Source organism: Terrapene carolina, unplaced genomic scaffold (assembly GCF_002925995.2).
Source record: "Terrapene carolina triunguis isolate 2854851 unplaced genomic scaffold, T_m_triunguis-2.0 Scaffold238, whole genome shotgun sequence".
Lineage (NCBI taxonomy): Eukaryota > Metazoa > Chordata > Testudines > Emydidae > Terrapene > Terrapene triunguis.
Window position 1 is genome coordinate 322534 of NW_020664589.1, and position 11739 is coordinate 334272.

An 11739-nucleotide genomic window follows, 5' to 3' on the forward strand; every position below is an offset into this window, starting at 1 on the left:
TATACATGAGGAGAAAATCCATGGAACCCTGCCTATCCCAGAACTGCCCATATAGGGTCTGTGAGAGCAGGTTTAGACCAAACCAATATCCTAAGGCAGTAAGAACACCCTTCATGCCCAGGGTAAAAACTGAGGCACTAGGTAGCGTCTTGGTTGTGTAACTGGCCCAAAATGTTTCTTCGAGGCCAAACATCCGCAAACAAGGGATGGATGAATTGCAAGGGGAGTGAGAGGATGCTGATTGACCGGGAGGGGGGGAGATCTAGGGGTACTAACCTAACCGCTGCATAAGTAAGCAAAACCGTGACTACTACTTCGAGGGTTGGTCCCTATGTGTATTGCACACGTCGGTATGCATGCACGCCATGCACCTGAGACTGGAGATTTCTAGCCAGTAGTGTCTGTCAGTCGGTCCGAACCCGCACAGATGCCCTCCTTGTGCTCCGAACTGAGGGGATAAGAGTCGGTGCAGACGGAGACCTCTCCAGTTCCTTCTTACCACCGCATGGCCCGAGTTCGGAATCTTCTGTGGCCGTAGATTCCCCTGTGTTTCGTCTTTGTCTTCAGAACCTGTAAATCTGCTGGATGGAGTCTTGGTGGCGGTCGTTTGTCTTTTTAGTAGTAAGTTTAGCTTCACTGAAGAACTGTATCTCTATCCCCGTTCCTTCTCTGTGAGCATCAAACAACGGTGCTGCCTTTGTGAGGAGGGAGATCTCCATCTGAGAACTCTGTCAGATACAGGCCAGGGAGATTCCCTCTACACTCCCCCACACCCCGTACATCGGCTTCCACCAATGAGCAACGGCCCTCCAAGCACGCGCTCCAGAGCTGCGACACCCAAATAGTCATCAGCTAGGGCTGCTCATGAGAGCAAGGGGGCACTCGTGAGTACGAGGACACGTGTCCTTCTAGGTCTGCTCCCAAAAGACGGAATCCCTCCTTGTGCCCAAATCCTAAGACTTTAGCCAGCGTAAACCCTCTGATCGTGAGGCTAAGGCGCGAAGATGAAAGGCTCTGCCAGCACTGACCACGTCTCCAGTTGATAAGCCGAAGGATCGGCACACCAAGACCACCTGAGGTCCCAGTTAGACTTTGACGGTACCAACCCATTCCTGGACTAGGGACATGCCAGATCTGCTAGTCCCAACTATAGGAACACCTCATACTTCAAGACCAACCAAAACCTACACCTCCCTGTAGGGCAGTCTCTCCAACCTTTTTACACCCAAGATCACTTTTGAATTTAAGGGCAAGCCAGGATCTACCCCGCCCTGCTCACTCCATCCCCCCTCCCTCACTAGCTCTCCCCCACCCTCATTCACTTTCACTGGGCTGGCTGGGGCCTCTGGGCTGAGGGAGGAGGGGGCTCTGGACTGGGGCTGAGGGCTTCACAGGTGGGAAGGGGCTCTGGGCTGAGCCTGGGGCAGACGGTTGGGGTGCAGGATGGGGGAGGTGTGCAAGCTCTGGGAGAGTTTGGGTGCAGGGGGGGCCCTCCGGGCTGTGGCAGAGTGTTGGGGTGCAGGAGGGGGTTTGGGGTGCTGGCTCTGGGCTGGGGATTGGGGTGTGGCCTCCCACCGGGCAGCATTTACCTCGGGTGGCTCCCAGTCGGCAGCACAGCAAGGCTAAGGCAGGCTCCCAGCATACCCTGGCGCCGTGCCACGCCACTCCCGGAAGGGGCCAACATGCCCCTGGGGGCGGGCGGGGGCATGTGGCTCTGTGTGCTGCCCCTCTCTGTAAGCACCACCGCCGCAGCTCCTATTGGCCACAGCTCCCTGTTCCTGGCCAATGGGAGCTGCGGGGGCAGTGCTTGCAGGCACGGAGGGAGACCCCTGCCCCCCGCCCCCCTCACCCTCCGGGGCTGTGTTGGCTGTTTCTGGGACCGGCGTGGGGCTGGGGCAGGCAGGGAGCCTGCCTTAGTGGCAGCCCCATTGCACCACCAGAAATCCTCTAGGGTCGACTGGGTGGTGACCACTGCTGTAATGTATATCTTCACTCTCCCCTTCCTCAACCTCCCCTTCTTTCAGGTCTTGAGACATTTTGACACTGGAGGAGGGAACCTTGAGGAAATGGAGATGCTACCCTCTCCCGTCCATAGGCAGGAGCTTTACCCACCAGTGCAGATGGCTCTGGTTGAACAGGAACCAGCTTTCTCTCTAGGTGGGTTGGAAGCTCCAGATGAACCATCATCCCCACATATGGAGGGGAGTTCAGACAGACTCAAAGATCTGGAGTCCATCCTCCACCCAGATACAACTATCCAAGGAACTGATGTAATGTGATTCCTTGGGATCCCCCACAACTGGTCAGCCCTTCATATTGGACCTGTTCAGGTCTATGGGATCCCTATTTTAGACAACCTGGAGCCATCCATGAGTCCCATTGACCCTCTTCTACACTACACAATGGAGCTGGTTGGTAGTACAAGGGAGAAGAAATTCAAGCTGGATCTTGAGGTACCAATGGGTGTTTCTCACCTTCACTAAATGAGGCAATTTGCCCCTTCCCTATCCCTGCATGATGGCCACAGGCAATATCAGGAGCTCCTGCAGAGAGTGGTGAATGAACTCCAGGTTTCACTTGAGGATGTCCAAGATGCTCAGCACACTCTCTGACAACTTGCAGCCTTCTGCTTCCAGCCAAGTAGCCCTCCCAGTAAATGAGGGCATCCTGGAACCAGCCAGGGTAGCGTGGCATTCTCCAGCCTCCTGTGCACCACCCTGAAAAGGGGCAAGTGGTGAGATTTTTGTACCAGCCAAGGAGTGGAGTTTCTTTTCACACATTCAGCAATCAACTCCCTGGTGGTGCAAGCAGCCTCCAGGAGATCTAGGCTGCAGCATCCTAAAGCAGCACCTGTGGACAAGGGCTCCAAATGGCTTGACCTTCTAGGGAGGAAGGTATCTTCTACCAGCCTTCCGTTTCGTATTGCTAACTACCAGGCTCTGTTGGCAAAATGACTTCAACAGTTACTGGGCGTTTTTGTCCCTGAAGTCCAAAATGTTCCTCAAGAAAACCAGGCCCAATTTCAAGACTTCATTGAGGATGGCAAATTGGTGGCGAAAACATCCCTTCAAGTTGCTGTGGATGCTGCTAACATGGCATCTAGTGGGATGGAGACAGGAATACTCCATGAGGCATGAGTCTTGGCTACACTCCTCTGGGTTTCCCCAGGAGGTTCAGAATGTCCTAGATTACACTCGATGGGCAAGTTCCCTATCTAGTGTGAAGTTTGACGAGTCTCTATGAACACTTAAGGACTCTAGGACAATCCTCTGCTCCCCAGGCATTTACACCCCTGCCCCAAAGAGAAAGCACAAGTGCATGAGCCAAATCTGTTGCCTCCACCATTCCACCACCAGTGCCCTTTCGAACCACCATGCAAACGTCGGCGGATACAAAGACGTAGGTATTCTCCCTGTGCCACACCTGCAAATACTCCAGCACATCCACCACCCCGGGATTACTTTTGATGGGATGATTAAGAACCTCCTATCCCTACTGATGCCATCCACTTCTGCCCCCGGAGCATTTGGTGGCCCCCTCCACCTCTTTGCCCACAACTGGGTGGTAATCACAACAGACAAGTGGATATTAGAAATCAGCCACTGTGGCTACTCCGTAGAAAACCTCTCCCCTTCCTGGTTCCTCTTCAGGGACCACTCAGGAGGAGATTCTCCATCCAACAAGTGCCACCTCCGCACCAAGGGAAAGGTTTCTACTCCCCGTATTCCATCGTTCCCAAGAAAAACAGAGGATGGAGACCTGTTCTCCGCCTTCAGCCATTACGTGTTTATATCGGCAAATCAAAATGCTAGCTGGTTAACCTGGTATAAATAATCCCCTTCCTGGTGGAGGGAATGTGGTTTGCAGCTCTCGGCATGAAAGATTCTTATATTCATTTGGACATAAAACTATGAATGGAGCTAGGTTAGTGAAACATTAGGCATTGGTCCAGGCCTTGTCTGCAGATGGAGCAGGGCCAGCAGTATTAAACCTCTATACCAACTGCATCCTTGCACCCCCGCGCACACACCTGATTTGAATACAGTTTACCAATCACCCGTGTGTGGAATACACCTAGGAACACACACTTTTAAGAAGAAATGGAGGCTACTTACCTGTAACTAGAGGTTCTTTGAGATGTGTGGTCCCTATCCGTATTGCACTACCCACCCCCCTTCCCCTCTGCTGTGGATTGTATCTGATTTGGCAGAAATAAAGGAACTGGGGAGGTGTTGGTCTGCACCTTCTCTTATCCCCTGGGTTCGGCGCAGGAGGAGGACAACTGCAGGCACAGACCAACGGACGCTCTTGCTAGAATTCTCCGATCTCCGGCACACGGTGTGCTTGTGTACGCACGTGTCGAACACAGATAGGAACCACCTGTAAAACTGAGTGTTAATCCCTACCAGACCAGGGAATTGTGAAGCGTAACCTTTAAAGAGCTCTGAAGGACTATGTAAGTGCCTGTGTTGATGGCCGTCCACCTAGTTGAAAGTTCTTTTTCTTGCATGAACAGACAAATTCTAGGGGTATGAGTCTTTCAGTAGCTACAGACTGTCCTTTACAGCCTCGCAAGTGACCAGTTCCAGTACTTCCCTGGCAGACGGCAGGGCTGGGGGCTGCATCTCCGGTGTTCTGTGGGCCACAAAAGGCATTCCTGGCTCCTCTGTCCTCCGGTTTATGCCCTGACCGGAGCAGAATGGCAGATTGTCCACAAAAAGACACTCACTCAGTTGTGCGTCTCTTTATGGGCTCTAATCCTGTAAAGTCTGAGATGACTTTTTTTGCCATTTTGGCTTCAGTGGGATTTGGATCTGGCCCTAGCTGGAGGAGCAGTGTGGTGGGAAGGAAACTTTCGAAGTAAGCTGTACGTGCTGACTCCTAAACTTTTTTTTTCCCTTCTCCCCTATAGAGGCACCCCCTTCCTATGAACAGAGCTGCAGCAGCGCCAACTCCAGCCTCAGCAATGGCAACTAGCCCATGGCTCCCCGTCTGCTGCCAAGTCTGGTACCGCGCAAAGCATCTTGTACTTGGGGCCGCCGGCTACTCCTGGGCTGAGATTTTTAAGTCTTTTTTTAAGAAATCGAGTGGTGAGAAGCAGTGTGGGGCGTGGTGTGTGTATGTATGTGGGGGGGGGGAGGGGAATTGTACAGCCCCCTCACACCCACTCTGCTGACGCAGCAGGGCGGAGATGTTGCCTGCCCTCGGGACGCCTTGCACAATGGTCTGTGTTCCCGTACTGTAATCCAACACTTTATTTACTGCTTTATTATTGAAGCACCTGTGATGCCTTATGGAAAATGCTACTGAATTGTTGTCTCTACTGTCCGCAATAGTGGGCTCGTGTGGGTTCTTTTGATACATATTTTTTTTCATGTGGTGGGTTTTTTTGAGTGCTGTTTCTAATCGGGACTGGACTCAGCAGCCTTAGTTATCCTTCCACATGGGCCTTTGGTGTAGCTGACTTCCTCAATGCCCTTCCTACCTGTTCTGCACCCTCACTTTACACCAAATCAATGGGGCAACGTCTGCCCCAACAGATCTCCGGAAGGTACAGTCACAGACCGAGGGAGTAAATAGGGCCTACAGGGCAGGCTCTCGGCAGTGCCATGCTGCCAAGTGACTGGCCAGCTTCCAACAGTTGCAAGCTAAAACGTTGCCAGCACGTGACGAGACAAGGGGGGCTGCTGGAGCCAGGGCCTTGACCTAGGCACTCGTCAGTAACCCTAGCAGGGTTCGTATTGGGGATAGTCCTGGGCGGTGAGGGGGGGAAGGGGCCCGTGCTATACAACTTAATACCTTTTCGTGGCACTTTTAAAGCCAGTCTTTAGAGGTCTCCTGCAGGAATAGAATTGTCTATAAAAACCTTATAGGATTTTCTGAGCACCACCTACAGCACCCTATTAGCTTCATCCCTTTTAAATGCTGTCGGACTTTGGTATAAAGGGGCTAAGCTCTGCCATGCCACTCAAATCCGCTGGAGGGCGTAACCTCTTCGTTCCCACTCTCCACTGCTCTCAGCCAGGTGGAAACTGACAATCATGCTTCAAACTTCCGTCTAACACTACCTCTGAACTCTCCCAAGGCGCGTGATGGGGAACACTCCCCCGCCCTTTGAAATGACCCTATACCACGAAATGCTCTCCTCCCAAAGAGCCTTGCTGGGCAGCGGCTGGGAGTGCCAGGAAGGTGCTTGGACTGTGGCCTACTCCTGCTTCTCACCACATCAAAGCTGTCTGCAGCTCCCCCCACAAACTTGTGCTGTCCTGGGGAACAGGCTGATCTGCCACTGGAGTAGGGTTCCCTGGCTCATAAGGAAAACTAGCTTTGCAAGCCGCAGTGCAAAACCAAACCAAATGTGCATGCTCCGGGGCAGAGTTAGGGGCATTTAGAGGCAACTTTTTTCCCCCCCCAACAGGGGGCCTCTGCCATGGTTGGTTTTTGTTTTTTGAGGGTGCCCATCTTGACCTGCTACCGGTGTGATAGACATGCTGATCACCTACAGCTGCATTTGACAGTGATGGGAGCTGTAGACATTTTTCACCCGTGCGAGCTGAACCCAAGATAAGGGGTCTCAAGCTGTGCACCCACTAGCAGAAGCCAGTTCTTGAGAGCTTAAACCTTTCTATCACCCCTGCTTCCACCTGCCTCTACCTAACCGAGGGCTGGCTGCTGGGGGACAGCTCTTCTGTGCAAATGTCATTGTGTGGAACGGCTTTGGGGGAAGGGAGGATGGGGGAATAACCATTCCCTAGCAGCGCTGGCACTGTTGGTCGGTTGGTCTCTCTCTCTGTGCACCGATAATGTTAAAATGATTGTCCAGGTCCATAAATATATGAAATACAAACTTGTTTTTAATGACTGAATTCATAAATAAAATTTTAATGCTGTATTTAATAAATTATTCTGAGAAAAATGGAGTGATTCTTAGAAATGATCATTTTGCATCTGTACATGTGGCCGAGAACGCTGCACCTGTGATTGGGGATCACAGGGGATGTGTGTAGCCCTTTAACTGCCATGGGAGGGAGGTGCTTTCCTAGGAGTGGTTCTGCACTTCTACCAAGGGTCTGATGTTTGCAGGCACATCTATTCATTCTGTAGCCTGATGATTTTGAGATGGGGGAGCAGGTATGTGCCTTAATGGCGGAATCACATTTCCTATTCACTAGTGAATTGCCTGCTCTCAAGCTACCCTATAATATGGTAGAGTCTGATCCTCAGGGAGTTTCCTCAACTCCCATTGGCTTGGATCAGTTCGCGGGGGGGGGGGGAAGTAGCTGCTAGATTTAGTTCACTTACCTCTATTATGTGCCTTGCTGTGCTGAGAACGTACAGTTCATCAAAATGGCCAGCAGGTGTTGTCTGATCACTGGTGTAGTCAGCGTGCTCTGCAATTTCGTCTGCAGGCTCACTACAAGCTAGGGAATTAGAGGAGGAAATCATCTCCAGGAAATGGAATAGCCAAGACTTGGGAGAAAAGGTTGGAGCCTAATCCAGTTTGTGCCCATTGCTAGGGACAACACTCCTTGAAAATGCATTTAAAAAAAAAACACAACCCACCAACCATTGGTTGTAGACTGGCTGCAGCCCTCCAGCTGCATCATCTCAGAACTAAAGAAAAACTAGAGCCGGAAATTTTTTATCATCCAGACACAGAAGGAAGCGATGCCTGGGCTGTGGATGGGAGCATGCAAGTGGCATGGCTCTTTTAGAAGGTTTTGATGACATGAGTAATATCGCCAAGGCTTAGGAGGGAAATTAAAAGCCACTTCCTGCTGCTGTTCCAGTTTTGAAGGATCGCTCAAACCTGTGAACCAGATCCAGCCTCTCCAGTCCCACCCCCTGCTCCCATGCTGAAGGGGCTGGTGCTGCTCCCTGTAACTATTCATGGGGTGCCACAAGACGAAAGTTCATCCCCCAACCCCCAGCTGCTTTGTCGTCGTTCTCGTATGTTCTTACCTGACTGCTGGCCAGGGCCTGTCCCCCACCTGCTCCCTGCAATGAGCTGCTACCTCCTCCCTAAAAGCAGTTTTCTCCTGGAACTGCTGCCCAGGCCTAGCTCTGTTTGTTCAGTGAACGTTGGCAGCTGCCAGGATCCTCACTTTTCATCCACCGTAGTCTCTGCTGCTGCCCCTTTCCCGCACCCACTTTGCTGTTGCTCATGTTCCTCCTTTAAAGCCAAAGCCTAATCCAAATCCCAGTGAAGTCAATTATCTGCATCATGGTCGCACCTAGGAGTCTTTGCTGTGGAGCAGGTGTTATGCCAGGTGCTGTACAAACATCAGAAAGACCATGGAAAGAAACCTATTGACTTGAATGGGTTTTGGATTAACCTGAGTTTTGGGCATGCCGCAGGTCTCTACCTAGCGATGGGTTTGGAAGAAGGCCGTATGAGCTGCCTCTGCCCAGTTTGGCTCTGAGCCCGAATCCCCGTGCAGCAGGACTGTGTTTTCTGAACAGAAGAATCCAGTGCAAGTCCCAGGGGAATTTCCTTATTCAGGGGGGAATATGTGAAGCTAAAGGGCTGCTGTGACCCAAGATACTAGGAAACAGTGTGCTGCATATATGTGGGGGTGCTGCTTCGCTCACCAGGCTAGTGTCTACGTTGGCAGAGCTGTTTGCAGCTGGTGAGCTAAATGCCATGCTGTGGAACTCCCATGCACCCCCTGTGCGCTCAGTGGGGTTGAAATGTCGGGGGGGGTGACAGAGCAGAGTCTGAGATGGCCCTTGGGAGAGGGACAGCGGGCTGGGGCTGAGGGAGGATAGCTGTTTCCCTACACAGAAGGGTGGTTGTTAAGGGCTTTCCCACTGTGCCTTCCTCTATCTTCCGGGGTTAGTGGCGCCTCCTGTCTCTAGCTGAACCGCGAGATTGAACTGTGGCGCCAGAGCCCCTGCGGAATTGAGCCCCCGGCGTGCCCTCCTGCTTACTCAGCCAGCACTTGTCCTCCTAGTTTTCCCTTTTAAATAATGCAGGTGCCTCTTGCCTGTGAGCATCTGGCCTAGGCTTCCAGCCAGTGCAGGTGCAAGAGGCCTGCTTTGCCCTACACAGCACGTCTTGCTCGGGCCTTCGTCTCCCTTGGCGTCTCCCACGCTCCAATGTGCTGGAGCTTGCTCCCCCCAAGTAGCGCCTCTAGCACATTGTGTTGGTTTAAAAGCCCCGTTGCCTTAAATGAGTCTCCACTTCCCCAGTAAGGAGCAGGCGAACGTGCTGCAGGTCACGTCCCCTTGCTGAGCAGCGTCTCCCTCCGCCCGCTGCGCTGCGGGGGTGCTGCGGAATCTGATCCCTAATGGCTGCTGCCAGGAAAATCCGATGCCTCTCGATGCATCGTTCTGGGAGCCTTTACTCTGCTGGGTGCCCCGGCTGAGCAGCAGCAAGCTGACTATCAAGGAATTGGCAGGTAACCTGGGTGAGACTCCCCTCCAGTGTTCCCAGCTTGCTCCTGGGGTAGGCTATTTGCTGCTCCAGTTTATAACTGCTTAGGGTCTAGTCCTGTTCCACTGGAGCTAGGGTTGCCAACTTTGGTTGACTGAATTCCTGGAGGTTTCATCACATGACATTCTCTTTAATTAAAGGTTAATCTTTCACTCCTGGAGACTCCCGGATAATCCTGGAGGCTTGGCAACCCTAACTGGAGCCCACTAGCAAAGCTGCCATTGAAGTCACTGGGAGCCAGTTTGGATTATAAATTTCCACTGGATGACACCCTAACCTAGCTTAACGTTTTCTAAAGTAGCATCAAGGTTCATAGGAATTGCCAGACTGGATCATGGTCCATCCAGTCCAATATTTTGTCTCCCAAGAGATGCTCCAGAAGAAGGTGCAAGATACCTTGCAGTCCACGTGTATGGGATAACTCTGACCCCAGGGGAAGCATTCTCCTGACTCCCAATAGAGTGGCTCCCTTTCAAGATTCTTGTTTGTTTAATATTTACTGTTAGAACTCTGGGCGTTTATGTGGATAACGAGAATATCCAATCTCCAATCCCTTTTTGACTCCTACTAAAGTCATAGTTGCAATATCCTGTGGCAGTGAGTTCCACAGGGTAAATGGGCATTTGTGTGGAAAAAGTCTATTTCCTTTTATCCATTTTGAATTCATTCTTCAGTTTGTTCTATTGTGGAAAGGGTGAACGGAAGATCTACTGCCTCTATCCCATTCGTTAGTTTGTTACTTTTATCTTGTACCCTTTTATTTGTCTCCTTTCTAATTAGTCCCAATCCTTTCAATTGCTTTCCATCCTGACAGCTTTATCCAGGCCCTTGGTCGTCTTCCGCTCCGGTCTCTGAACTCCAAAACTGAGCCAGGGAAAGGTTGTTCCTTGTCCATTGCTGTTTCTGGGCAGAGAATGGCACCCTAGTGCATTGTGATTCATTTAAATTCCTAGAGCAAACTTCTTAAGTAACTGTTCTATTTTAAATAGAGAGGGTAGGGGCGTTAGTGGGTTTTTTTTTTTGCAAGCTAATTGTTTCTATATTGAGCATTTATTGGAGAATACCAAAAATAGCTCCTCTGTCCTTTTTATTTGCTGCCTCCTTTGTCTTTTTTTTGTTTGTTCTCGTCCTGCCGTCCAATTGTGGAGCCTCCATCTTTCCGGCTCTTTCAATGCTGGGTGTTCCGCTAAACACTGTTTTGTCACCTGTCCCTTTACAGTGTGTGTGAGGGACACATTTGGGGGGAGAGGAGGGAAGGGAAGATGTCCTCGTCTCACAGATCAGTTTTCTCCTCCTTGATGGAGCAATTTTGGTTATTCACCATGTGCATGCTTCCAAATGCATTTAGAACTGCCTGCTTTCCGCCTCTCCCCTTTGTCTGTTCAAACTGTAATCTCGCTTGTTTGACAGCGGTTGGATTTTTAACCTTATCTCTTCGTCTTAAGCTATTAGGGAAACAGTGCACTCAAATAATCTGATCTTTTCCCCTTTAATTTGGGGGGGTGTGGATTTTGCTTCTCCTGCTCCCCCTGACCCATATCCTTTATTTCTTGGTACTGCATTTTAAAAAAGCTTTTTATTGTACTGAACTTTCAGTTCAATAAATTTAAATATACTCTGCTAGTGACTGGGGAGAAGGGAAGCTCCCTGAACTTTCAGAATAATCTAGAATATATGGGGTGTTTTTAAGGGGCTGTATTTTAAAATACCTCTCTCTGTTAGGATGGAGAAAATTTTGGAATCACCCCCCCCCATCTCCCCCCAAAAATCTAGTAGAAACACTCCTGGGTCCTTTGTTACAGCAATTCTCATGGTTTTAATGCTTCAGTGATCCTTTTTACCCTTTTTTGGATTCTATACGACAGAATTGCTGATGGTTCTGTACTGCTTTGCACGTTGGCACATTTATTATGTGTTTAAAAAAAAAAAAAGAATTTAAATAAATGAACGGAGTTTCACACACCCACCACAGCGTTTTTGTCCTGGGTTTTTAAACTGCCAAATGTAACGATTGTTCCAATTCTAGGTGTAAATAAAATTCTTGTTTTTTGTAAGATTGTGTGTTGGCTCAAGATCAATGTGCCCGTTGAGTTTCCCACCTGCCTTCTGCCAGCGGAGGTACAGTGGGGGTTTGCGCGCCATACGTAAAATGCTATAGAACTGTGGTGCAAATTCTGATATGCTCCATGAGGATCCCTCAACTGGGGTCTGCTGGTTCCTACAGAAGACCGACTAGCACCAATACCAGGTTGACCTGCTCCACCATCTGTCTTACAACTCGAGCTAATTGGAATGGGAAAATC

At 50.5% G+C, this 11739-nt stretch overlaps 1 protein-coding gene across 1 annotated transcript in view; it reads left to right on the forward strand.

The window, feature by feature from the left end:
- ARRDC1 (arrestin domain containing 1) overlaps positions 1–6681 on the forward strand; it is a 69192-nt gene extending 62511 nt beyond the window's left edge. The window contains exon 8 of the mRNA XM_024206831.3: positions 4913–6681. Within this exon, the coding sequence (XP_024062599.1) occupies positions 4913–4977 (65 nt within the window). The 3' untranslated portion in view covers positions 4978–6681. The remainder of the gene's footprint in view (positions 1–4912) is intronic.
- Positions 6682–11739: the final 5058 nt, after the last annotated feature.